Source organism: Pagrus pagrus (genome assembly GCF_965226575.1).
Source record: "Pagrus pagrus genome assembly, chromosome: 19".
In the NCBI taxonomy this organism is placed as follows: Eukaryota; Metazoa; Chordata; class Actinopteri; order Spariformes; family Sparidae; genus Pagrus; species Pagrus pagrus.
This window is the reverse complement of record NC_140203.1, coordinates 460,500-488,448: the sequence shown is the minus strand read 5'-3', so window position 1 is coordinate 488,448 and position 27,949 is coordinate 460,500. Positions and strand designations below refer to the sequence as shown.

Below are 27,949 nucleotides of genomic sequence, written 5' to 3'. Positions count from 1 at the left end.
AAAGAAATATAATCATATTGCAGAAAACATGATCATAACAGGAATTTCCCTCAGAAAATAATAATTGTGGGATCTGACAGAGTTCAGTTTGTGATACAGGACAGGGAGGGCGCTGTCGTACCAACATCAACCACCAGGGGGCGTCCTCAGTCCGTTACAAACAGCTGTTCTCAGACTCAGCTTCCACTGATGGTCACCTGCGCAGTGAAGTAACTATTGGTGATGAAACATCAAACTACAGGAACAAACAGTGCTGACAGACCACAGAGGGCGCCGTCTCCATGAATTACACATTTAACAAGTGATTACATGCTGATTTCCTCACGTAGCGATTACCTCGATATTATAAAAGTACTTTATAAAAAACATGATACAAACTTTTGTGATCAGCAGTGCACAGCTGGTTTTCTACACCGCTGTCTGCTCTCAGTCGTGTTGTCCACCTACTCTGCTTCTTCACCAGCTGCTGTTGGTTTGTGAAGCTCTGCTGCTCTGGTTCCTTCATCCACTCGACTCTTCATCTCCTCCAGTTTCTGGATCTTCTCTGTGTCTCCTTTCTCCTTCATCTTCTCAATCAGGAAGTCCAAGTGGACATGAGTGGACAGTGAATCGACATTCAGGGCGATCTGCTCCAGTTTGACAACATACTGGAAGGACTCCTCCAACATCTGATACTTGGCTGCTGTCACTTCTTCCATTTCCCTCTCCAGAGTTTCCAGAAGGCTTGTTGTCACCTCACAGTCGGCTTTACTTCTCTCATACTTTTCTCTCACATGTTGCAGGTCCATCTGAACTTTCGTTGTCTTGGTCACGTAGATCTTCTTTTCCTTCTCATGATCTTGCACCGAACACTTCTTGGTACACACAACGCAGTAGCCTTTTTTCATGACTTCACACCATTTTGGACTCAGGGCCAGTGTGCACGGATGGTGACAGTTCTCCTTACAGACTTTACAGCAGGTTGCTCCTTTCTTACTACTTTCTTTTTCCTGACAGGGCACATCAACTTCTAAAGTGAAGTTCTCGTTGTTCTTCATCTCCTCTTCATGTTTCTTCAGACCATCGTGAGTCTGTTGGATTTCTCTCTGTTTCAGCTCAGTCAACTTGATCCTCTCTTGCAGGTTTTGGATGCAGGCTTTCAGTCTGAATTGTGTATTCAACACGTCAACAGTTGTCATCAGCTTCTGAGGTGCAGCATTTTCCAAAAAGTCAGTGAAGTGGCCCATTTCGTCTGCTGTTAGGTCCCATGCACTTTTTAAGTGATCCTGGTTTGTCTGTGTTTTCTGTGTGCTCTGACAGTTATTGAACAGGAAGTGAACAGGCTGATTCTTCTCATCTTTGGCGTTCTTCATGTTTGCAGCCTTGAGAGCCTTCAGAGCGTTTTCAGGTGTCAGACCATCTGAGTGTGTGATGAGGGCGACGATGCTCTGCTCCATGTCTTTTCCAAACAGAGACACCACTGAAGCAAAGACGTATTTAAGACGATCGTTCAGACAATTCTCAGTCGCCTTCAGCACCAGACCCACTGCATTCATCTCATGAACTCCATCTTCTGAGCGGAACAAGTCTAACAATCTTTGACTGATGATGTCTTCTTGTTCGGTCCCTCTGTTATATTCATATCCAGGAGTGTCGATGATGGTCAGAGAGTAGGGCAGAGTTTTACCTTCAAATCCAAAGATCTGGTACACGATCACATCCGATGTCTGACTCTCTGATTGGTTTCTCTTCTCCTCCTCTACAATCTGAAACCAGACCTCGTCCTCCCACTCTACTCCCATGGTGTAGTTGACCAGAGCGTTGATCAGAGTAGATTTTCCTGCTCCTGTTTCTCCCACAAGTAAGATGGTTCTGTTTGGCTGGTTCACATCTTTTTCACCAAGAGTCATTCTTCTTAGGTCTCCAATCTCCTCTGTCTTTGGTCTCAGCTGGTAGACGGCAGGAGATTTGGATTGGATCGGAACACTTTTCGAGATGATGTCCTTGTTTTTCAATGAGGCGTTCGTTTTCCTGCAGAGGAATGAGATCATGTACACATTAATTGCATGTATAGATTCAGTTTCATTAACAACACATGAACATGTATTAACATGTTTATAGCACACTATAATGTAGCTGTTAGCATCTTTATTAGCTTCATCTGTAAAATCTGATCAGTCCAGTACAGCTCAGTCATTCATTCTACACTCAGTGTTGCTGATGCTGTCAGAGGTGTTATTGTAACTACGTGTATCATTCAGGCTGCGGTCTGCAGTGGTGTTGGACCGGACTTCATGACAGTAACGGGTCAGAACACTGTTCACTTACTTCATTGCGACTTGTGCGGCTGCTATTCGTTTGTACCGCAGTGCTCCCAGGACTCCTTTATTCACTCGACCTTTCATCTCTTCCAGTTTCTTAACCTTCTTTGCATCTCCCTTCTCTTTCATCTTCTCAATCAGGAAGTCCAAGTGGACATGAGTGGACAGTGAATCCACATTCAGAGCGATCTTCTCCAGATTGACAACATGCTGGAAGGACTCCTCCAACATCTGATCTCTCTCTTTCTGAAGTTCTTCCATTTCCTTCTCCTGATTCTCCAGAAGGCTCTCACAGTCTCCTTTACCTCTTCCATACTTCTCTCTCATATCTTCTATGGCCTTTCTAACTTTGCTTGTCGTCTTCTTCTCTTTAACTGGAGCTGATGCGGGAGACTCCCTGATACTGGAAGTGAAGCCATCGGGTTCTGTATCAAACAGCCCACACCCCCACCACCTGTTTCCACCTCTGATAGGTACTTTAACTGTGTTGTCCTCATCCTCTTCTTCAGGAACATTCTCATTGTTCTTCGTCTCTTGTTTATGTTTCTTCAGAGCTTCCTGTGCCTGTTGGATTTTCTTCTGTTTCAGTTGGACCGTTTCAGCTCTCTCTTTCAGGTTTTTGATGCAGGCTGTCAGTTGGATGCGTGAATTTAAGACATCCACGGTCGTCTCCAGCTGTTGAGGTGAGGTTTTTTCCAGAAAGACTGTGAACTGAGACAGTCCATGTGTTGTCGGCGTATCTGCATGTTGAAGCTCTTCTGTGTCCTTGGTCCTGTCTTCTTGCTGGAAGTTAAACAGAAAGTGAACACGCTGATTCTTTTTATCTTTGGCACACTTGATGTTTGCAGCCTCGAGAGCTTTCAGAGCGTTTTTTGGTGTTCTTCCATCAGAGTGTGTGATGAGGGCCACGGTGTTCTTCTTCACGTCTTTACCAAACACAGACAACCCTGAATCAAAGATGCACCGCAGCCGACCACTAAACCGAGTCTCAGTGGCTTTCAGCACCAGACCCACTGCATTGATCTCATGGACTCCGTCTTCTGAGCTGAACAAGTCTAATAAACTCTGACTGATGATGACATCTTTTTCAATCCTACCAGTCGCTCCGTATCCAGGAGTATCGATGATGGTCAGAGAGTAGGGCAGCATTTTACCCTCAAAGATCTGGTACATGATCACATCTGATGTCTGACTCTTGGATTGACTTTTCTTCTCTTCCTTTGCGAGCTGAGACCAGACACCGTCCTCCTCCACTCCCGTGGCGTACTTGACCAGAGCGTTGATCAGAGTAATTTTTTCTGTTCCTGTGTCACCAACAAGTAAGATGGTTCTGTTTGTCTTTGCAGGGTCTTTTTCACCAACAGTTATTCTTGTCAGAGCTCCGAACTTCTTCTTCTTGTGTTTCAGCTGGTAGACAGCAGGCGATCCTGAAAAGAGCGAATTGCTTCTAGTGATGGTGTCTCTATAGACTGATGAGATCCTGTGGAAAAAGCAGAAATTCAATCAACAAATCAATTATCAATTACAAATCAGTTCTGCCCTCACTCTTAAGGTGTGCTGAGACTACACACAAAGTAATACAGCAGCATAGGGATGGGTACTAACCCAAACCCTGACTGATTCTCCCATCGACCTGGTACTTTAGCAGTTCTCTTATTGGGTCTTTATGTTGTTTTTTGCAGAGAAAAACAATTAAACAAGTTATGAACAGGATCAACGTTGCTTTATTTTCGTGTACTGCAGCATATCTGTATGCATGTGAAGTCTATGACCTTTATTCCTTTATTATTTAGTGTTGCCAGGTAGAAGTCTCATTCAGATCAGATCCAATGAGCCACAGCTGCATGTAGCCGGTGCTCTCCTGATTAGACACGGTAGGTTGACAACATATCTGAGGTGGATGTAGCAACCACAGATGAAAACTGAGCGAGCCACTCAGAAACCTATACGTGTCCTGTGGTCTTCAAGAATTTAGCCCCGGGGCCCGTTTAATACCGGGTTTCAGTACCCATTCCTTCCTAAAAGAGGTCCAGTTGGAGAAAATTCCCTCAAGCAAAGGTTTGGACAACATAATGTCATAACTTGCATTGAGATCTAAATACATGAACAGTATATTGAAGTATCTAATAGTTGTATCAATGTCTGTATATAGTCACCAGCTGGCAACACAGAACAATTATATGTATTATATAGTATTGTCAATTTACACATCTAACAGGGATCTTCTGGAAAATGAGTTGTACCTTAAGTTTCCTCATTTTGAACTTCATTTCACATGACAACAGTCTTCACAACTGGACAGACTGTCTGTCCCTCTCCATAAGTTCAGGTCCGCGTTGGACACCATCTGTACCCTGACCAGGACCGCGGACCACCTATAAGTGACCTCTGTCTTGGTGCCTTCCTGCACTCTGCTGTCCTCAATACAGAAAACTAAGAGCACTCTCTTCTCCTGCAGCTGTTATTTATGAATAATTTAGACTTTCATCATTAAATGAAGCTCAAGCAGAGTTTCAGGAGCAGCACCACACCTCAGCTTTAACATAAAGACCTAGCTAACCCTCCTCCATGTTTCTACTCTGCTCCACCATTTTCTCTCTTCTTGTTTCTTCCTGTCCTTCCTCCTGGTGGTAAGATCCTGAGGGGGCTCTGTTGTTCAGGTGTTATCATGGATTCCCTATGGAAGCTCTCATAACACAAGACCTCATGTAGAAATACGTGTGTCAGGCCTCACACACATCCGTTTTCATGATATATTGTTAAAATACATCGTTAAATGCTTTGTGCTGATGGTGTGGCCTCGCCGGTGATTTATACTTCTGAGTGAACGTTGATTTTTGGTCTTTTGAGCAACTAAACATAATTCAGTTTTACATCAGTGAAAACACACTCAAAGAAAAGCTGGTGACTCTCACCGAGCACTGAGCGTCGGAGACCCCAGAGGAGGCGCCGCCGAAGCTGGAGAGTGATTCTGGTCACACACGTCTTCATCTGCTCCTGAAAACAAGGCAAACAAATCATTTATGTGTTTTGAATTTGCAGGTGAAGTCAGTGTGCTTTAAATTACAGTGCATTCAGCCAAAAGGAGAATTTATCAAATAAAATACTAGAACATGCAACTATAACCGATAAAGAAACACATATGGAAGGAAAACACCATCCACACAAGACCATGAACCACAGTCACATCGTATAAACAGCATGTATAGCAGGGGCGTTGCTAGGCCTGCAGCTTTACAGGGGCACAGCCCCCCCAATGAATGTACATTGTCACAGGAGCTGTCAACTAATCCTAGACGCGTCAGTCACAGCGCAGGGGTACGGATATTGTTCTGTGATCATAAACTGTCTGTGATGAAAAATAGATTCATTCATGAAATTTCATCTGGAATTTTACAGGGGGGCACAGCGCATGTTTACCAGGCACGTGCCCCGGTAAAAAGTGTCTGGCTACGCCCCTGATGTATAGGAATATTCATGATTCTCTAATTGGATGCTTGTTTATAAATGAAAAATACATTTTTTTAATTAATTTGCGGTGGTTTGACGGCGGTCAGGGATCAGGGGTCAGGGGTCGGGCTGTGGGAGTCCTGATGGAGGCCTCTCCCTCAGCATGATATAAATTAAAACTCCTTCAGTCTCATCACTGACGAACATGTTCCTGCTGGTGATCCTGCTTCTCCTCTCCACACCAGCCCCACCCTGCTATCACTGTTTTTAACAGTCAATTAACTTCTGCCTCCTCCTCCTCCTCCTCCTGCTCCTCCTCCTCCTCCTCCTCCTCCTCCTGCTCCTCCTGCTCCTCCTCCTCCTCCTCCTCCTCCTCCTCCTGCTCCTCCTCCTCCTCCTCCCTGACCTGAGGCCTGAACTACGAAGTGAGTTCGACATATCCAGGAAATGTGTCTGTTGTCTGGCTTCACACACCCTGACTGACAATCATGATCACACTAAGTTGTCACATGAAGTTTATCAACTCAATAATTCAAACCAGGTTTTCCACATCGAGCCACGAGCGCTAACATGAAAGAGTGAAACATGGACACATCCACCGGCAGCAGAGCAGAACATTTAATAAAATAACTTTCAGATAATCATTTTCATGGCTGGTTGTGTTGAGCAACAAGCAGCAGAGGACAGAGGAGGCAGTGTGAGTCTGTAATATGCTGCACACACACTGTGGACGCAGATCGACTCACAAAGAAATTAAACTTAAACTCTACAAATGTTTGATGCACAGCTTTATTATGATTATAGCAGGTTTCACGTACCTGCTTTTCTCAACAACTCCTCCACCAGGTCGTTCCTCTTGATCCTCTGGAGCACCTTGTTCACCACCTCTGCAGCCTTTTGGTTGTAGGTCTGTGTTATTATATCCACCGTCTCTATCCTGCTGGCTTTTTCCAGTTGGCTCTTTCGGATGAACGGTAACCCTCCCACGACGTCGGGGTCCTGCAGGAACCATTTGAACTTCTTGAATTCATCTTCTGACAAATCTTCAAGTATGTTGAGAAGCAGCTCTTTATTGGAAGCTGAACTTTTCTTTGCCATGATTTCTCACTGTGGAAAATAATGAGTTGAATTTGTGCTTCATGTTATCATCATGTTATCATTATATTAACATTATGTTATTATTGTTATCAGGCCACGTTCTTTACATGATCCAACTACTTGTCTGTCATTTAATAAATGGCCTGAATGTAATAAGTTTAATTAAAATAGGAAATAATTATATTGTTTGAAACATGAGCTCCACTTACCAACTCTTCCAGGCACCGGGGAACTTATTTCTTTGTCAAGTTTATGTTGTAAAAAATCCCAACATCATAAAAATAATAATCTTGTGTAGCTGATAAAGAGTTAGCCTCCGGTCCTCACACTCATCCAAATGCTTGTGATAACGGCTCATTGCCTCCTTTATAAATCAAGATTAGTGCCACTTCCAGTGAAACGAAAAAACCAGTCCGACTTGATGTTTTCTAAGTTTAAACTTGTCTTAACTTGGCATCAGCTTGCAATGAGACAAACAGCAGATAACATGTTGAGATAAGTTAAATGTTATACAAGGAGAAAATGAAGACATGTCAGGAGCATCCAAACTGAAAACAGGAAGACGCAGAGACCAAATGTTTAAATGTTGAAATCTGAGGACGAAACGCTGAAAACTGAAATGACTGCAGATTCTTTTAATCTGACACGTCTTCATCCCACCAGAGATAAGAGACAACAAGTCAGCAGATTTCTCTGCATGCATATACCAGCATTTTAATTACAGCGTGACCTGTGGGGGTCCCTGAGCACTGAGGCTGGCACAACACCTGAAGTATGACCTCAGGGAACTCTTCAGTGTTCTTCCTGGTACCTGATCAGAAACGTTTGTGAAACAGGTTCTGATTACACAGGAACAACACTTGTCTTAGTGGCAAACTCAGCACTGAGACCTGATCAGGTATCAGGAAGAGTTGATACTCAGCTTCACTCTGCACAAACGCTGAGTCAAGTGAATCGCTTTCTTACAATATACAGACGTTCACAGCAGCCTGTCACTGCAGCTCAGTCTGTAGATGAACCTGAGGATTTAACTAACTTGCAGGTTTCAACTGGGGCTGCTGCAAATCTTTGGTTTGAACTTTAGAAAACCTGCAGAGGATTACAGAAGGAATCTCACCTCAGTGCTGTTTAAACAGATACAGTCATTGTTTGCACAGTGAAACAAAGCAGCAGGAACATGGAAACACAGAGATGCAGTTGTGCAGCTGAGGCTAAAGTGATGAGACCTGCAGCAGCGTGAACCGGCCCGATGCAGCCGGACTCAGCTGGCTGATGGTGTCGGTGCCGGTGGCTGCCTTTACAATGTGATCAATGTGATCCATGAGATCAATGTGATCCATGAGATCAATGTGATCCATGAGATCGGCGCTTACTGCTTAACTGCAGCTTCACTGCTTTTCCTCTGCTCGGCTTTCTTTGGGCCCAAACTGCAGAGGCTGAAATCAGTTTAAAGGTATTTATTTTGCAGAAGCGTTCACACACACACACACACACACACACACACACACACACACACACACACACACACACACACACACACACACACACACACACACACACACACACACACACACACACACACACACACACACACAGGGAGAGCAGCAGGTGAGGGAGGGGGGAAGACAGACACAAACAACAAAACACCCTGGCGCCACAGTACAACCGGGTCAACCGGGCGCTGATGGGAACTTACAGGTCCGACACACTGCAGGTTTCAGCTGAGGCTGTTGCAAATCTTTGGTTTGAACTTTAGAAAACCTGCAGAGGATTAAAGAAGGAATCTCACCTCAGCGCTGTTTAAGCAGATACAATTATAGATTTTATTATAGCACCGTTCAGACACAAGGCAATTCAAAGAGCACAGAAAAGTAGCTAAATTAAAATTGCATTTAAAAGCTAATAAAAACAAAAGCAAGCAAATAGTTACAGATCAAAAAGTAGTTATATATATTTCTGTATAATGTTTGTAAAGCCACAGTAAAAAGGGTTAACCTGATTCAAATGAGCTGACAGTTAAAGTAGACGTCAGGTATTCAGGAAGGAGCAGAGAAACTGAGAGCTGCCCCACCTCACCTGGTTTTACTGCCAAGAACACTTAGTAAACCTGATCCCTGATCAGCGGAGCCGCCCGGATGCTTCGTGTGTGAATTAAATCAGAGATATATTTAGTTCTTTATAGACGAGTTATAACATTTATCCTTCGACACAGACAGTCAGTGCAGTGATTGAAGAGTGTAACGTGGCCCACTTTCTTGGTGTCAGTGAGGACGAGCTGCACCCGTCTGATTTTTTACTTAGACCCGTGAACACATCGTTACAATAGATCAGCCTGTTAAAATAAACGACTGACTGTTGTTCTGCATCTTCGCCTGCATCATGTCATGGTCAGCTGTGTTGGATGCAGCGCTGAGCTCCAGTTATATTAACAAAGACATTTTTGATGCATCACTGCTCAGACAAATATTGTTTGAAAGTACATATTCAATGTACCAGAGGAGGAAATCTTGCTGACAACAAGAAAAAGCAAAGTCTTAAAGTTCATATGTCAGTATGAGATGGTTAGAGACAGGACCGGGCCATTCAGTGCATTTTTTAAGATGATAAACATCAACAGATTGAGTTCCTTGGAGGTCTTCTCTGCTCCCCGAGTCTCCTCCTCTTCATTCAGCCCACCTTCAGCTGCAGAAGCACCCGGGTCAAAACCATGACTGCCCAGCTTCTGCCCCCTGCTGGCCTGAAGAGACATGACAGCAAACAGTTATGATGCAGTGCGTCGCTCCTCTCTTCAGGTCAGAAAACACAGACTGAGTGCTTCATGTCAGTCCTCTGGACAACAGATGTGTGTCAGTACCTTATAGTACACCTCTGTTCCTTACAGGCCTCTCTACTGTTTGCAATATGTGGATGAGGTCCCAACAACAGACACACAGACACACAAATGATGAGTTCCTCCAGGTGTGTCCTGACAGGTGAAGCTCAGCAGTTTATGGGGGATTTGAAGTTTCGAGAAAAAAGCTGACTTCCCTGAACTTTACAATGTAATTGCTCTGTACTGGAAACCACAGACTGTCACTATGACAGAAGGGGGAAGTCACTGGAAATACTGTTGATGTCACTGACGGGCTTACCTGAGCAGGTGAGATCCAGGATGCTTAGAGTCTGCGTTCCTCTAAAACCTCTGCCATCTTTTGCAGCACCAGCGCCATCTATACGGGCTGTTGGGACCAACAGATGAAGCCGTTCTTTGTGGATTTTTAAAACGGACTCTGAACTGAACTCACTTTCCCAGAATTCCCCCTTCACACAAAATCAGCTTTGAGCTACTATTGGTCAGGATGACAGACCCCCCTCTGATCAGGTCAAAACTCCAGCTGCTTCCTTTGTTCTCTCTCTTCTCCACCTCTCTCCTCACGGGGCTGCCTGCCCTCAAGTTCTCTTCTCCTGGACTCTTCTGGGCCGAACAGCTGCTGAGAGCTACCAGCTGCATGTCCAGCAGGCCCAAAGAACTTCTCCTCACTGCAGCGACACAAGGTCCTGCTGGTATTCCAGATCAGTTAGCACCAGCAGCTGCAACACAAAGCTTGCCAGCTAACTCCACAATCTGAGGAGCACCAAGCCAGTTAGCACCGAGCTGCTATCACTGCAAAGGTAAGGAGCGACCAGTTTCCTCCACCTGCTGTCTTTTATCAGACTTTGCACAGCAAGAACAGCACTTTTCAAGATCAGAATCACAACCTTCTCCTGCGTGGCTCATCAGCCAAGGAACCACCAGCACGTTTTCTTCAAAGACTGGTAACGTTGAACTGGGCCTAGATAGCACACAGCATAGCATAGCACGGCTAAGCACAGGACTGTTTAACTCTGGTTGATGTGATGTACATGTGTTCAATCTATTTGTTAGTTCACCGTCATGGTGTCATTGTGATCTCAGGTCAGGTTATTGGTAGTTTGCTTTGCTACACGGTTAATTTGACGGTAGTTGAATGATGCTTCACACAGACTCAGAGTCTTTACATGCAACTAACCGTCTGCTCTAACGTGGCATCACATCACACCACAAGGACTCCAAAATCCTTCGACCATTACAGCTGTTGTGGTAATCTTGGTTGTAGTTATTAAGTTAATTATTTATCAGAGTTACAAACTGTTTAGTACCTTTTCTGAGACTGATTTGGTGAATTGGCTCTCTTCCCTTCTTCCGAGGTGATCTTATGTTTATTTATCATAATTAATAATTATCCCTGATCATCATGAATTATTATTGATAGCCGAATTTAACCCAGAACTCCCTATTACTGTTGCATGAAGGACCACAGGGCCCTGCGTCAAAAGCTGATTTCCAGCCAGTTAAAATATGCTGCAGACTGGGATTACTGGCTTCGCAGGGACGGCAGTTTGTTTCAGAGCCATACCAGAGATTCTGGGGGCTCGGCAGGTCGAAGATCAAACTTAATAATGACTTTACATTGTGATCTCGTTGATCTGCTCTGTACATGCGACATCTATTGCACGTCTGTCCGTCCTGGGAGAGGGATCCCTCCTCTGTGGCTCTCCCTGAGGTTTCTTCCACATTTTTTTTCCCCGTTAAAAGGGCTTTTTTTTTTTTGGGGCAAGTTTTTCCTCACTCGAATCGAGGGTCGAAGGACAGAGGGTGTCGTCTCTGTACAGATTGTAAAGCCCTCTGAGGCAAACTGTGATTTGTGAATTTGGGCTATACAAATAAAATTTGATTTGATTTGATTTGAAAATCAAAAGTCAAATCGAGTCGTGGATCACAAAACAATCCAAAAAATCAAAAAGGGAGAGAAGAAGAAGGAGAAGTACTTTAACATTACACATAAACATTAATGGAGAGATGTCAGAGTGATGCAACCAGCTAATGTTTTGAAATGGTCCGACAAAGTCAGTGAGTCATTCTGATCCAGGTGACGGGATCTGACAGACGGGCCCTGAGGACACAAACTGTCCGTCAGCCTCCAGCTCCTGTAGACGAGCTTGCCTCTTGCTTGAAGCTAACTGTTTATGGTTCTGATGGATCAGAGTACTGATCCACTCGTTCTCACCTTGTTAAATACACTTTTTGTCCATTACAGATGAAGTTGACGCTCTGGCCGACAGTTCATCCCTCTAAGCTGAGTTTCTATGAAACACTATCATCACATTGATCAACGGATGCTTCACAGGAAGATCACAGGAGGTGGTTCTGTTGGCAGGCTGAGCTTCATATCGGACCGTGACACCTGCAGAGGCACAGCTGCAGCTCATCGTTCGATCTCTTATCAGACAAAAATTCCACATCGTGTTGAAACCTGTCGACCCACAGCCCACCTCACCTCCTCAGAGCCACCGGAGACGCCTCCTGTCCTCCGACTCTGCTCACCTCACATCATCCTCGTCCTCACTGAGACCACACAGCTCCTGTCCTGTCGGCCCTGCTCCTCTCATGGTTGAGTTCATATCTCTCAAACAGACAACAGTTCATCAGCATCATCATCTGCAGCTCATCCTCCTCCTCTGTCCCGAGCAAGCGCCACACTTCTAACTGAAGCCAATGCAGAAGTACCAAAAACAGCAGCTCCTCTAATGGCCGACTGAGGCTCCCGAACCCGTAAGAGTCCATGTTAAAATGTCCAACTTGACAGCAGATGTCAACATGTTGACAGCTGGTTTCTGTCGAGTGTGAGTGACAGGCAGCTGCGAGCCGCCTGCTGCTTCACCTGCATTGTGTTTGTGCTGTTGTCAGCTGTCAGACACATAATCTGTGTTTCTGTGCGGTTCATTGAACTAACAGACAGTGTGGAGGAACATGGTAACAAGTGTTAACCAGCAGACGGCTGCAGGAGTCGAGGAGAGCAGTCTGAGGGCGCTTGTTCGTGGCTCCTACTCAGACATCCTCCACACCGATGACTGCAGGTCCACCCAGACAAATTATGTATACAAAATTATGATGCCGACACTGTGTTTGATGTGACGTTCACTGACAGTCTGTCGTGTGTCATATTTCTTGTAATCCAGAAACAACACGTACATTCAACAGAAGCATCGTCTGCGTTCTGATCGATACAGCAGATATTAGTTAAGATCACTAACACATCACGTCTCTAAAGGTTATTTGTTCCTGAAAGAGTAAAAAACTAGAGACACAAAGTGTTTGTATGGTTTTTATTGACACAACACGGCAGCAGAGTAAAACATACATCATCTCTTCACGACTGTAAATGAGACGGATCGACTACTTCTATCTTCTCTCCGTCTGACAGGAAAGTGCTGCGATCATGACGGACAATAAATATTCAGATATTCAGAACAGAAAACCAGAAACTTCATCAGCAGAATAATCAGCAGTGTGACGGACACTCGACAGTGAGAGAGTTACCAGGCAGCAGGAAATACAAAGTCACTGTCACCGTCGTTAACGCGCCATAAAATACAAAATATATATCATACATATGTACACAGACGTGACGGACAGGTGAGGCCAACAGTCACTGGACGCAGGTCGGGTTCTCCTGATGATATTCAATGAAGCTCAGCTGAACCTGCCAGCAGGATCTCATCATCTCCAGAGCTAACGCTACATGCTAAACATAATTAAAGGACCAGACCGCTGTTTTTAACACATCAACCTGCCGAGCCACAGAGAAACCTCCCCGATCAACATGTTGTCCTGCTGGTCTGAAGTGACGAGACGTTGCAGCCTGTCAGTGTATTCAGATGATTACCTCTCCGTGTAACTGATGTGTTGTAACTTTTTATCCTTTAAGATGAATTTTCAGTTTAAGAACATTAGAAAATGTCCCAACGTCTCGTTAAAAAAATATCCAGTGGTTTCACGCTTACAGATGTTGAAACACAGTCTCAAACACTGGTCTCTGGCTTGGCAGCAATCTCACCTACATGTAATCCTCCATCATCCCTCCGCCTCCGCACATGAACGTAAACATGAAATCTGAGCGTCATATGACGCACTGTAGAAACGGCACCATGTTTTGGTTTCATGTATCTGAACACGCACAAACATCTGATGCCATCGTTTTATTCTGCGTTTAGACCACATGATGACGCGTTTCCTGTAAAACACGCAGCAGCCCAAAGCGAGCAGCGTACGTTACTCCCTAGCCACAGAGTCGCCGACGCACCGTCAGCTCCCAGTGAACACGGCTGGACCGGGACAGAACATCACAGCCTGCGAGAAGATGGAGACCCGTTTAACGAAGGGATACAGAACTGAGACGATGTTCTCGCCCGATCTGGCTCCAGGACAACTGGGGAGCGTCCAGAGCTTTTTCTACATCCTGACCACGTCATCAACTAAGAAAGCGTTGATTTGACAAATAATTAATATACGCCCCGGCGTGCAGGATGAGTCATCAACATTTTTAATGATTTTCCAGGAAGTTACAAAAAATATAATTAAGAATATTCACAAAACACCTTTCAGATCCTGAACACGAGGCGCGATGTTGACTTCATGGGGACTTTAAGAGGAAGTGAGAGAAAGCGAGACGTGCATCATAGGAAAGAAGAAGATGTGTACAGGTGAACACAGGTAGCGTAGCTGGTTCCACGTCATTGTTCCGACGGCCCACTGGACGGTCCCGACGGTCCAAAAAATGTCCCGTTGATCCAAAAGCCTGTTGTCCTGAAAACAATCGTTCGTCGCTCCAAAATACACTCGCTCCCTTTTTCAGTATGTTGGTCGTTTGCTCACTGGTTCTGAAGTGATAACGGAAGTAACATACTCATTAAACCAAACTGGACCTCCATGTTACCTACAGAACATTCTGACTTCACGTCTCCATCACACAGAGGACAGACGATGTATAATCATTTCATCTACTGTGATCGTAAAGTTTACTTTCCCTGTTTCTTTTTTAAAATATCATTTCTTTTTTTTCTGTTTAGCATCAAGAAACCGTTTGAATGTATAAACTTCCTGCATCACAAACTGTTCTGTTCTGTTCAGATGAACCCGGAGAGACAGAACCTGTTGATCAGGGAGGTTCAGATGACTAAACTCTGCAGCTTTGGAGAAATGATGAGCTGTGACGTTATACTGAGCGAGCTGAGGCGACTTCTCTGTATTTACAGATGGAGTAAAGGAAACATCCGCCACTTTCACTTCAGGGTGACACATTTATGGCACAACATGGAGGAAAGCAACAGCTTCAGATGGCTCAAGAGCACAACGACCACATGATGTGTGAACAAACACAAAGGAAGTAAAGTGACACCGTATTTAAAGTGTTAAATTAAATTAATCACGGCTCAATACTTCATATGGAAACATCAGAAACATGAATCATCCGTCTGAACCCTCAGGATGTGGTTTGACTTTCAAAAACTACATTTAGAAAATATTCAAGTTGTTTAAATCCAGTTGGTCAAATTCTGATCCAACAACTTAAAAAAGTACCATCGCTTAACGTACAGGTGTACGTGCAGGTGTACGTACACATGTACGTACACCTGTACGTACAGGTGTACGTACATGTCTCCAGAGCGTCTCGAGGGAATCTCCTAAAATTTGGACCAAATGTCCACGGTCAAAGCGTCATTCAACAACTCAATAAGTTTAACAAGATGTATACAAACGTCTAACAGGATGTAATGAAGAAGTGATCGTCAGCGTCAACCCCGAGGACCAAACGTCTTTTCTGAGTCTGAATCCAAAACAACAAACAAACTGAAAGTTTGTCACCGACACGAACTTAAATAAATTCAGAAGGTTTTCAAAGAAAAAAACTTGTTTTAAATTCAGAGGACTTTTTTATTTCCACATCAAGTATCCAGTCGTGATTCAGTTCAGATTGTTTCCATGTGAGACCTGCGTCTCTCACCGCTAATGAAAATCAGACTTTATTACATGATCAGAATTAATCAGTTATTAAACATTCAGATGATCAATCCGTGGATTACGTTCAGGATTAACAGTCTTGTGACGTCTTCAGATTAATTTTGTCCAAAAACTCGGTGATTAATTTTCTTTTGGTCAACTCGTCCATGAACGACTGAATGTGCAGCTGTAGATGACGAACAGATAAATAAATCCACAACATGAACATTCAAGACGAAGAATAAAAAATATAAATAACCTTCATGAACCTTCATTGAACCGTCGTTACAGTGATGTGACGTGTGGACATGCTGCAGACACACTGAGCATGCTCAGACAGTTAGAGGGACGCTCCTGCCGTCATGACATGCAGCTCAGACAGACAGGAGGGAGTCTGGGTCTGATATCTGTGAGCGTCTTCATTCACATCAGACGCTTCATGTAACATTAATATTCCTTCAACAGAGCCTCCAGTCAGCTGCAGCCGAGCGTGTTTATGGAGAAACATGTTTGACCTGTTTGTTTTTATTACCATGCATCCTGGGAGATGAGGGGACAGCCAATGAGCTGTGAGATGGAGGTCATGTGGTACATTCACTTCCTGCAGACAGTGACGTTCATGTGTGTTCCAGTTTAGGCTCCCCGTCAGACGTCGTCGAAGATTCGGCTTCGAGACGACGACATGGACAGATACCGTCCTCCTGCGTGTCTGCAAGAGGACACAGAATACACAACTGAAACTCACAACACACACAAGAAGAGGAAACTTCACTGAGATAAACACACAGGAGACGACAACATGCGTCAACGATGGCGTCACGTTCAGTCTTCTGAAGACGATGGTTGGGATCAGACAGAGACGAGCGGGAAGTTCACCGCTGTCACTGGACTAACAGGTGGTGGAACAGGGTTCTGATCCACCCGGGCCGACTGCAGGCTCAGATACATTTTACAACCATAAGAACACAAACAGGAAGTCGTGTTTACCTGCCGGACTCAGAGTCCAGAGGGTCGTCCGTCAGAGAGTCAGCGTTGAAGTCTAAAGGTTCGGCGTCCTGCAGCAGCTCGATGCAGTCCCTCTCCGGCCGACTCCCAGAGCGAGAATATTTGGCTTCTGTTGGACAAACAAACAACGGTCCAGATTTATTTCTCTTCTACAAACCACGTTTCAGAGAAGTGAGCGGCGCCGCCGGTGGACCCACGTCTGTTGGTGCTGGACGTCACAGTGTCCGAGTAACTGGTCTCCTTCATTTCATGGCTGCTCCTGTTCCTCGCCGTGTAGTCCTCCCTCTGGTTTCCATAACGCTCCTTCCACTCCTGCAACACACAGACACAGACAGACAGACAGACACACACACACACACACACACAGACACACACACACACACAGACACACACACACACACACACAGACACACACACACACACGCACACGCACACAGACACAGACAGACACACACACACACACACACACACAGACACAGACACACACAGACACACACACACAGACACACACACACACACAGACACACACACACACAGACACACACACACACGCACACACACACAGACACACACACACACACACAGACACAGACACACACACGCACACAGACACAGACAGACACACACACACACACACACACAGACACACACACACACACAGACACACACACACACAGACACACACACACACACACACAGACACACACACACAGACACACACACACACACACACAGACACACACGCACAGACACACACACAGACACACACACACACACACACAGACACAGACACACACGCACAGACACACACACAGACACACACACACACACACACACACACACACACACACACACACAGACACACACACACACACAGACACAGACACAGACACACACACACACACGCACACAGACAGACACACACACACACACACACAGACACACACACACACACAGACACACACACACACAGACACACACACAGACACACACACACACACAGACACACACACACACACACACACACAGACAGACAGACACACACACACACACACACACACACACACACACACGCACAGACACACACACACACACAGTCAGACAGACTCATTTAAATGAGCTGCAGTGTACTCATGGATGTAATAGATTACTTTGATAGTGCAGAAAGAGTTCTGCTGTGGATTTATGGACGTGTGTTCAGAGCTCTGACTCGGTGGCGCCCCCCTGTGGAGACTGTAGCTACAGAGCAGGTGGAGCTCAGCGATGATCTCTGTCATGAACTTTATCTTCATCTTAACTTTCTCTAAACAGTTCAACTGAAGATCTGAATGATCTTTGTCAGATAAAACCTTCTGACTTATTAAAGTAACCGTTCTCTCTGAGTGACTCTACATTTCATCGAGGACCGGATGTCTTGGTGTTCACTCACTCTCCGTCTGTTCTCTCCATCTTCAATCCTTTGCCGCTTTCTTTTCTCTGTAACAAACACAAATGGATTGATGAATGGAAACTGTCACGGTCTAACGGGCCGCACGCTGCCGTCCTGTCCTGTTTAACGTCTTATCACCTCGTCGGATCAGCTCCTTGCCCTCGTCGATCAGGTCGGAGGTCATTTCACTGTCGCCCACAAACTGCTGGAAGCCCAGAAGGTTCAGGCAGCGAGTTCCCAAACTGAGGAGAGAGTTTATCACAACCACATCAGCATCTGCACCGTCACTGTGGATCACCAGCACGTCTCCATCAAACACTCAGAGTCTGAGAGGGATGCAGGGCTGTGATTGGTCCAACACCACCACTCGTCTCACCTGAAGTAGGTGGCGATGCAGAGGATGACGATCAGCATGGGGTAGTAGATGTAGAAGCCATTAGCAATAAAAGAGAGAACACGCATGGATCCCATGATCTGTGAGAGAGAAGCAGGTCAGACACGGCTGGTACCGTCGCTGAGCCACACACAGACAGTCTGGACCGCCTGGACTCACCGAGGTGTAGGCCGTCTGCTCCTTCTGCTGGTGCGAGATGGCAGAGTCCATGTGGATCAGACCCAGGAAGTTCAGACACAGAGGAGGCGTCAAGCGGCAGAACAACCTGCAGGGTCAAAGGTCACAGTCGTCACATGCTCCAGCTTTAACTCTGGAGGTGTCAGATCATCATCAGCTCCTCACCGATCAGCTGTTTAAAATATCAGAACCATCCAATATTGATTTATTGGATCCTGAGCTCAGTCTCTCCTGTGGACGTGTGTGAAGGTCCAAACTAACCACAAAGCTGCTTCAACGTGGGGGAGGAGACTCTCCCAGGCCACTTACATGCCGCTGAACTGGAGGCTGTAGGCGTCGGTCTGGTGGTGGGAGGCCAGGTAGTAATAGTTGAAGACCCGAATACGGAACACGGTGGAGTAAACACAGGTGCACAGGAAGAAGATGGTGATGAAGCACGCCATCTGGTGGAGACAAGAGTCACCACAAACCAGTCAGATCCACTGGGAGGGACGCAAATCTCACATGCTCAGAGTACAGTACTGTACTGTAACTGTACTGTAACTGTAATGTAACTGTAATGTAACTGTACTGTAACTGTAATGTAACTGTAATGTAACTGTGTCACCTCGATGTACAGGTAGTTGTAGTCTCTCTCAGCCAGCTGAATGAAGACAGCGAACAGGGAGAGGACGGGCCGGGTGCTGAAGAAGGTGCACTCGGACCAGACCACGGCCACGCTGAACAGGGTCAGAACCACCGACAGCAGCCGATAGAACCAGCGCTTCAGGAGACACTCCCAGTACCACTCTGTACGAACACACACAGTCAGGACATGATGCAAGGCTCAAAGGTATCGAGGCAGAGCTTCAGGACACTGGACATATCAGGTCACTGTTTAAAATGATGAAACTGAAACTGGATCGATCGTTTAGTTTGTAAAATATCAGAGAAATTCTTAAAGTGACGTCTTCAATTTTCTTCTTTTGTCTGAGACACAAAGTTTCTTCATTCACTGAAACAAACGACTGAGAAGGAAACAAATCCTCACATTTAAGAAGCTGAAACCAAAAGATGTTCCTGAAACAACAAAACACTGATCAGATAAGTTGGTGATGAATTTAACAGTTGACGACTTATTGATCAGTAGTTTGAGCTCTGATGTCTGTCTTCACATAGAGTCATCAGAACTGACTGTGGTTCTGATTGAAAGGTACAGAACTCCTGACAGGGGCACATGCACTCAGACCCACCTGCAGTCGGTGTGTACACGTATCTGCAGAACCAGCCGGTCGGCTCAGACGACGGGAAGCTGTGGACGAACTGGTGGGTCAAGCTGGTCTCGTTCTTGGCGACGTCCTCCAGGTGAATGGCCTGCTGCAGCAGGATCTGCCACTGGACACGAGTCCGGTTGTGTCTCTGGACCGCATAGATCACCTGACACATGAAAACAGGTGTTTATCTTATCTTGTCTGAGCTACGACGAATTCATCTCCTGTTTCAGCCACATGTATATATGTGTATGTACATATATATATATATAACAGAACATCTGACTTCACAAACAAATCAAATCGTCAGTTAATAAAATAAAAAAATTAATTAAAAATTCAGCTGAGCTCTGACATCATGTTGTCACCTGTTTGTGGAGCTTCACCAGGCTCTTCTCACTGGGGTATGTGTTCTGTTTGTCATCAAAGTCCTCGTAGTCATCCATGTTCCTGCCCATCTTCTCCTGGTAGTCCACGGGACACTGAGGGGACAAGTCCATCAATAACTCTGATCTGTGGGTCAGAACACCTCCTGCTGCTTGTTGCTCTTACAGTCACTTACCTTTCTGAGGATTGTGTCGATGTACTTCCTCAGCGGATGATTGTACTTGATGGACTCACTGACTTTTCTCACCTCCTGCAACAAACCAGACTTCACAGTAAGAACACTGAAATGAGCTCTGCTGCAGTTACAGTTAGTTACAGTTACAGTTACTGTTACAGTTACTGTTACAGTAACGTCTCTGTCTGACGCTCACCTCCATCACGTCCTCCAGGTTCTCCTCTGCATCCGCCTTCTCCGTCATCAGCTTGGACGCCTTGAAGTAGGTCTTGATGAGTAAATGTCCGTGTCGTGAAGCGTTCCAGTAGGACCGAGGGATTTCCACCAGACCATAACCGAGCAGCAGCACCAGCAGGAACAGACCCCAGGTGTTCGCCGCCGTGATCCCGATGGTCTGCAGCTCGTACCTGAAGCACACAGCGACCACTTCACTTCCATTTACTGAGACTTACAAATATTACATTTGTGTCAACTTTAGTTAGTAACAAACGTACAAACAGCAGCAGATGATCACCTTATAAAACGCAGTTTGTTACAGATGAAACCAGCAGCTGTGGTTCAGGGTTGATGACTTTATTCCCTCAAATCTTTGTAAAGAGATCGTAACATGAGATTCACACTGAACTCCTCGATGGATATTATCCAAAATATCAGATAAATCCTTTATATAATTCTATTGTAGACTAAGTGCGCACAACAAGCTGCATTTACTGAACTTATAATGAAAGTATTAAGTTATGAGACGACTTCAGTGTGATCAGTCCTCTCAGGGAACCAGCGGATGTCTGATCCGGTCCACTCACCAGGACAGGTGCCACTCCGGATGAACGGCCACGTATATGAGCAGAGAGCCGAAGATGAGCAGGTAGGTCCCGTAATAAATAGCATTCTCTATCAGAGCGGTTTTAATCTTCCCGGTGATGGAGAAACCTCCAGAGCGAGCGTACGACTGCATGAAGGGCAGCAGCAGCCTGAGAACACAAGGCACACAAGTTAGCATGCTAACGTCCGCTAACGTCAGCTAACATCAGCAGAACATCACTGTTGTTTCTTCACACTCTGTTCACCATGTTAGCTCAGATATATCTCACAGATTACATCTTTAAATAGCATCAGCATCGTAGTGATTTTACAACAGACCACATGATCAGATGGATACAGACCAGGTGAGACACTGGGAGGTCCAGTACACCACCCTCCAGAACACGGGCATGATGCCATCAGGGATGTAGCTCCACGGCTTGTAGCAGGGCTTCAGGACACTGTTATAGAGGACAGCAGTGACAGAGGAGAGCAGTGACAGAGGACAGCAGTGACAGAGCAGAGCAGTGACAGAGCAGGGCAGAGGACAGCAGTGACAGAGGACAGCAGTGACAGAGGAGAGCAGTGACAGAGGACAGCAGTGACAGAGCAGAGCAGTGACAGAGGACAGCAGTGACAGAGCAGGGCAGAGGACAGCAGTGACAGAGGAGAGCAGTGACAGAGGACAGCAGTGACAGAGCAGAGCAGTGACAGAGGAGAGCAGTGACAGAGGAGAGCAGTGACAGAGGAGAGCAGTGACAGAGCAGAGCAGTGACAGAGGACAGCAGTGACAGAGCAGGGCAGAGGACAGCAGTGACAGAGGAGAGCAGTGACAGAGGACAGCAGTGACAGAGCAGAGCAGTGACAGAGGACAGCAGTGACAGAGCAGGGCAGAGGACAGCAGTGACAGAGGAGAGCAGTGACAGAGGACAGCAGTGACAGAGCAGAACAGTGACAGAGGAGAGCAGTGACAGAGGAGAGCAGTGACAGAGGACAGCAGTGACAGAGCAGAGCCGTGACAGAGGACAGCAGTGACAGAGCAGAGCAGTGACAGAGCAGAGCAGTGACAGAGGACAGCAGTGACAGAGGACAGCAGTGACAGAGCAGAGCAGTGACAGAGCAGAGCAGTGACAGAGCAGGGCAGAGGACAGCAGTGACAGAGGACAGCAGTGACAGAGGACAGCAGTGACAGAGGACAGCAGTGACAGAGCAGAGCAGTGACAGAGGAGAGCAGTGACAGAGGAGAGCAGTGACAGAGCAGGGCAGAGGACAGCAGTGACAGAGGACAGCAGTGACAGAGCAGAGCAGTGACAGAGGACAGCAGTGACAGAGGACAGCAGTGACAGAGGACAGCAGTGACAGAGCAGGGCAGAGGACAGCAGTGACAGAGGACAGCAGTGACAGAGGAGAGAGAGGGAAACTAAATCACTCTGGACTTTAAAACAACCTGTCGACAGAAGCTTCAGTGTCATCGGTTCTCTCCAAACATTCCTCTGAAGCCCAAAGCTCAGCTCAGACAGAAGCAGCTATGGTTAAATACTGTCAGACATCAAGTGAGGTGGACGCAGCCTCGGCCACAAGACACTTGTTGCATACTGACCTTTTAGAGGGTGTGACGGTTGTGTTTGCTGTTGTGTGATTGGATGGTACGGGGCTGACAGTGGGCACCGAGGCTGGCTCCTCGTGGTCTATCTTACACTGCTTGTAGATGGTCTGTAAGGAGAGAATAAACACACTGAGCGTTCAGGTGTTCGTAGAGTCATTGGGGGGACAAACTGCTGACGTCTCCGCTCAGGACTGACCGTGCTGACATCCAGAGGTAAAATAAAGACGATGAGGAAACACAGATACCAGGCCAGCAGCGTGCCGAACAGAACCATACGCTGCTGCTTCTTGAAGTCTCCATAGCGGTGCAGCAGGAACAGAGCCAGGAAGAAGACCACCACGATCTCGATACCCAGAGCTGCCCCGCTCATCCCGCTGCACTCCTCTCAACAGCCGACAGAAACCTGCAACACACAACTCGTTTCAGCTGCAGCTCAGTTAGTCCAAACCGGGTACATACATGATCCACTGCTGTCTGTTAGTCCTGGTCCGGTTCATAATCACACTGACACTCTACAAGCAGACCATGTAGGGACGCAGTGATTCACTGATGTCACTATTTACTGCAGTTTAAATGATTTTAAAGCAAAGACTCTTCTACAAATGAAGTGTTCCTGTAAAAGGACATTTAAAGTAGTTTTGAGTTTAGACTGAAATATAAACAACATCAACAATGTAAAGAAAAGGATTATTTTACTGTTTTTATATGAACACTGAGCAAAACAGCCTGTTAATCTCCTTCAGGCCTCAACACCTGCACACGTTAGCAGCTGACAATGCTGTCAGAATTCATTACTTTTATTTTGGCTAAAACTGCACTTTGACCTGACTTCTTGTTCATTTTCACAGCCAGTCAGGAGAGATGTTATAACTGTACAATGCACTTTTTATTCCTCTGACTGAGTTTTACAGGTGAACTGCAGGTGAGCTGCACTGTAACTGGATGTGACGTGTATCAAAAATGTTGGAAAAACTAAAAATATCTTCAGAGCTACGAGCACATGACTAATTAAAATACCACAGTGACTGCAGTGATGATGATGATGATGATGATGAGACACAAACATGGTGCTACTCTTCATCCACTTACTGCCGCTCTACATAACAACCAGAACCTTTATCTGACTCAATGATTAAAGACTCCAACAGAAGCAGGCTGACCTGTAAACCATGAAAGGCTCTTTGTGTTTATTCCACAGGGGGGATGGGAGCTCTGTGTCTCCAGGCAGCAGCCAATCAGAGCAAAGATCAGACAAACATGTTTATGATGAAGTTCTGTAGCGCTGCAGAGACGTTCTGACCCACAGATCTGTTTGTTTGTCTGGTTCAGACCCCAACAAGTCTCACATCAACTACATTTATAAAGCCAACAGCTATGTTAGCTCCTCCCAACAGGCTAACATGTTAGCTCCTCCCAACAGGCTAACATGCTAGCTCCTCCCAACAGGCTAACATGTTAGCTCCTCCCAACAGGCTAACATGCTAGCTCCTCCCAACAGGCTAACATGTTAGCTCCTCCCAACAGGCTAACATGCTAGCTCCTCCCAACAGGCTAACATGTTAGCTCCTCCCAACAGGCTAACATGTTAGCTCCTCCCAACAGGCTCGATGAAGTGTTGAGCAGATCAACATTAGCATTATGATATATGTTAAAATAAAAACACACCTCATGTCGGGGGACCCTGCTCTCTTCCTATTGGCTGGAAGACCTCAGGTCCCCAGACATTGTGGCTGTGTCCCAGTTCAGGGGCTGCATCCTTCGAAGGGCGCATTTGAAGGCCAATTACGTCACAACACTGCGTGAAGGATGACCCAATTGGAAGGCTCCTTCAAATATAGCCTTCCTTTCCCTCTTTTTGGAGGACGCACCGCTACTATCCCTCGTGGCCTCCCATATCCCAAGATCCTTTGCGCGCCCGAAACAGACGAAAGACAGAAGGAAAATGGCGACATCAAGTGGTGTAGATCGTCACTTTCGCGGACCTGCGCGGCAGAAATCGTGACGTAAGGGTAAGGGGCGGGAACATCTGGTGACGCAACCAGGAAATGCTCCGAAGGCTAGACCGTCCCATTTAACAACGGTGGACGAGGCCTTTGAAGGTCTCTCCAAGGATCCGGCCTTCGTGGGCCGCAAAGGCCGCGTCCTTGAAGGATGCAGCCCCTGAATTGAGACACAGCCAATGCCACGGTTGGACCTTTCTCATCAGGTGAGATAACCCTGATGACATCATGATGACATCACCAGGGTTACTTTGTCAAAACTCTGGGGCATCCCTCCAGAGCCACCGTAGAAGTAATGCGACAGGCTGGGTGACCCTTAAATACAGCTTAATGCGGTCACACGTGAGAGACAGGCTGCGGGAGGAGGCTGCAGGCTGCGGGAGGAGGCTGATGGCTGCGGGAGGAGGCTGCAGACTGCGGGAGGAGGCTGATGGCTGCGGGAGGAGGCTGCAGGCTGCGGGAGGAGGCTGATGGCTGCGGGAGGAGGCTGCAGGCTGCGGGAGGAGGCTGCAGGCTGCGGGAGGAGGCTGATGGCTGCGGGAGGAGGCTGCAGGCTGCGGGAGGAGGCTGCAGACTGCGGGAGGAGGCTGATGGCTGCGGGAGGAGGCTGATGGCTGCGGGAGGAGGCTGCAGACTGCGGGAGGAGGCTGCAGGCTGCGGGAGGAGGCTGCAGACTGCGGGAGGAGGCTGATGGCTGCGGGAGGAGGCTGATGGCTGCGGGAGGAGGCTGCAGGCTGCGGGAGGAGGCTGCAGGCTGCGGGAGGAGGCTGCTCTGATCACCACTCCCTGTTATAATGTCATTACTGGTCATGTGCTGTCATGTGTGACCTGACTGAACACGAACAGCTGGTCTGTGTTGTTGAACGTGTCCACGGAAATAAGACAACCAGCGGAACAAGCTGTCAAACGGCTCAGCAGCTTGTCACAGACAGACATCAGGACATTAAAGCAATACTTCAACACGTCTGTCTCCGCTCACAGACGGACAGAGCAGCCCCGCCGTCAGCTAGCTGCGCTACGTTAACATGACAGCAGCTAATGTTAGCTAGCAGGACAACAGCACAAACGTCAGTGACGTGCGTCCTCTTACCGTAATAAATGTGTTGGTCTGAACAGTCTCCAGAGGACAGGTCCAGAGGACAGTCAGACGGTCAGTGTTGTCTCCGGGCGGCTGCGGGACAATAATCCGCGGTGTTTCCCATAAAACCATCAGTTTCCTGCTCGACACTCAGCAGCATCACTCACATCCGGGTTCTCTACCAGGAGACGACGATGACGTCAGACCACACTGCCCAGGGTCAGGCAAACCGAGCATCAGCGCATGCGCAGTACCGTATGTGGTCTGGTCCTGCTTCCTCTCCTTTAAGGTCTGTGCAGTTCAGACGCCACCAGGTGTAACAGCGCCCCCACAGGGAGGAACATGAACTACAGATCCTCACAGCGGCGACAACAGTCACATCTGGCAGAAGTAAAGATATGAAGTCAAAATGTTTAGTATAATTACTTTGGTAAAAGTGAAAGCCACCTATATAATTAGCACTTAAGTTAAAGTCTTTAAGTATCTGATGATAAAGGTATTAAATGTAATATGTATTATTATAAGTATCAAAAGTACCAGTAAATGTAACTCATACATATATTACACGTATGTATTTACTGTATACTGTATACTGTTGGTCAGCTGATTATCAGCTCTGATCTTCTACATTTTCTATTTTCATTATCGGAATCAGTGTTAAATAAAGTGATTTAAAAATGTGCAGCTTTTACTGTGATGCAGCATGTAATCTGTGAAGTAACTAGTAACTAAAGTTATCAAATAAATGTAGTGGAGTAAAAAGTCCAGTCAAACATGTAGTGAAGTGGAAGTTTAAGGAGCAGAAATGGAAACACTTGAGTAAACGTTGTACAGGTAGAACAGTGAATCATTACACAGTTTGTTATTAGTTGTCCTCTTTGTTATTATTATTATTATTATTATTATTATTACAGAACTTTTATTGGACGTTGTGCTCCTCATATAACTCAGACTGTCTCAAAGTTCAGTATTTCTGTGATTGTCCAAACGAGGTCGATGTCTTTGTCAGCAGCAGTCGTCTGCTCAGGACGTCCAGGCGACAGCTGCTGTACAGAACATGACAGAGTGCAGCTGTGATCGACCTGAGATTAATGTTTCACTGCTGCTGTCACATTTATCAGAGCGATGAGGAAACAGTCTGTATTCAGGTCACATGTCGGCGGTGCATTCAGGGACAGTCATGTAGCACTGATCACAAACTGCTCTCTCTCCTCTTGAACCTCATCATTCAGTAGGTTTTCTCCCTGAACAAATATTTACACAATCAGCTGACAAAACCCAGCAGCTCATTTCTTAACTTTGTGCAGGTCAACACAGGCCGACATCAGCCTTCATGTACTGATGCAGGTGATGCACGGTCATCAGCAGTGAAGAAACATCAAGATCCTCTCCAACAGCTTCAGAGAGAGAAGGACCCTGAACACATCACAGCAGGTCTCAGGTCAGCTTCAAGTCCTGCTGCTGGTACAGAGATCTCTGTGGCTGTAGACTAAAATACATCTGAGCCTGCAGTGACCCCTCTGAATGTGTCGGGTCAGCCGGTCATCAGCCTGCAAACTGACCAGAGGGTTAAGGGAAGGGCCCGTCTGTCCCCTTCACACGCAGCAAATCATCCTCACTCATAAACAAGCCTGATTTACATCAACGTGTGATTCCTGAGAAATCAACCAAAATGTCACAAACATCCTTCATCATCATCGTTATCACAACGTTAAAGAAAGTGAGAATCAGCACCAGAAGTTAGGTGGGTCTATTCTGGGCCGAGACCAGTCCTCGTTTAGGTGGCTGGTATCTATGAGCGAGTATGAAAAGGGGACTGCTGGGCCTTGGCGGAGGTATGCGCTCTACTGAGTACCATAGTGCGAGTTTCCCAGAGTCCAGGATGACGGTCAAAGGTCTGTAGTTCAAAACCAACAGAGACCTGTAGTCTATCAGCTATCTGCTGTACTGTACTGGTGGT

The 27,949-nt window shown here is 46.3% G+C and overlaps 2 protein-coding genes across 2 annotated transcripts; both read right to left on the bottom strand.

Annotated features, from left to right (window-relative positions):
- Positions 1 to 435: 435 nt before the first annotated feature.
- LOC311275463 (uncharacterized protein) lies at positions 436 to 3,299 on the bottom strand. Its single transcript, XM_084384042.1, has 2 exons — positions 2,308 to 3,299; positions 436 to 2,010 (listed from the first exon to the last, which is right to left on the bottom strand). Exons 1-2 carry the CDS (start codon positions 2,625 to 2,627, stop codon positions 444 to 446), a joined length of 1,887 nt encoding a protein of 628 aa, XP_084240168.1. The 5' UTR covers positions 2,628 to 3,299; the 3' UTR covers positions 436 to 443.
- A 9,700-nt stretch (positions 3,300 to 12,999) lies between these two features.
- Positions 13,000 to 26,421, bottom strand: lmbrd2b (LMBR1 domain containing 2b). The gene is made up of 18 exons (XM_084339711.1): positions 26,002 to 26,421; positions 23,108 to 23,314; positions 22,906 to 23,018; positions 21,668 to 21,766; positions 21,308 to 21,475; positions 20,701 to 20,911; positions 20,505 to 20,579; positions 20,311 to 20,424; positions 19,925 to 20,108; positions 19,300 to 19,481; positions 19,002 to 19,135; positions 18,675 to 18,780; positions 18,498 to 18,595; positions 18,260 to 18,363; positions 18,122 to 18,168; positions 16,890 to 17,004; positions 16,675 to 16,801; positions 13,000 to 16,396 (listed from the first exon to the last, which is right to left on the bottom strand). The coding sequence occupies exons 2-18, from the start codon at positions 23,279 to 23,281 to the stop codon at positions 16,333 to 16,335; spliced, it is 2,115 nt and encodes a 704-aa protein (XP_084195837.1). The 5' UTR covers positions 23,282 to 23,314; positions 26,002 to 26,421; the 3' UTR covers positions 13,000 to 16,332.
- Between the last annotated feature and the right edge of the window lie 1,528 nt (positions 26,422 to 27,949).

Coding starts and splice junctions, on each gene's coding strand:
- LOC311275463 (XM_084384042.1), bottom strand. CDS start 2,627: ATGAGAGAGAAGTATGGAAGAGGTAAAGGAGACTGTGAGAGCCTTCTG. Junction 2,011..2,307: donor GCCGCACAAGTCGCAATGAA/GTAAGTGAACAG, acceptor ATTCCTCTGCAG/GAAAACGAACGCCTCATTGA.
- lmbrd2b (XM_084339711.1), bottom strand. CDS start 23,281: ATGAGCGGGGCAGCTCTGGGTATCGAGATCGTGGTGGTCTTCTTCCTG. Junction 20,425..20,504: donor TCGACACAATCCTCAGAAAG/GTAAGTGACTGT, acceptor TTGTCCCCTCAG/TGTCCCGTGGACTACCAGGA. Junction 19,136..19,299: donor ACAACTACCTGTACATCGAG/GTGACACAGTTA, acceptor TGTCTCCACCAG/ATGGCGTGCTTCATCACCAT.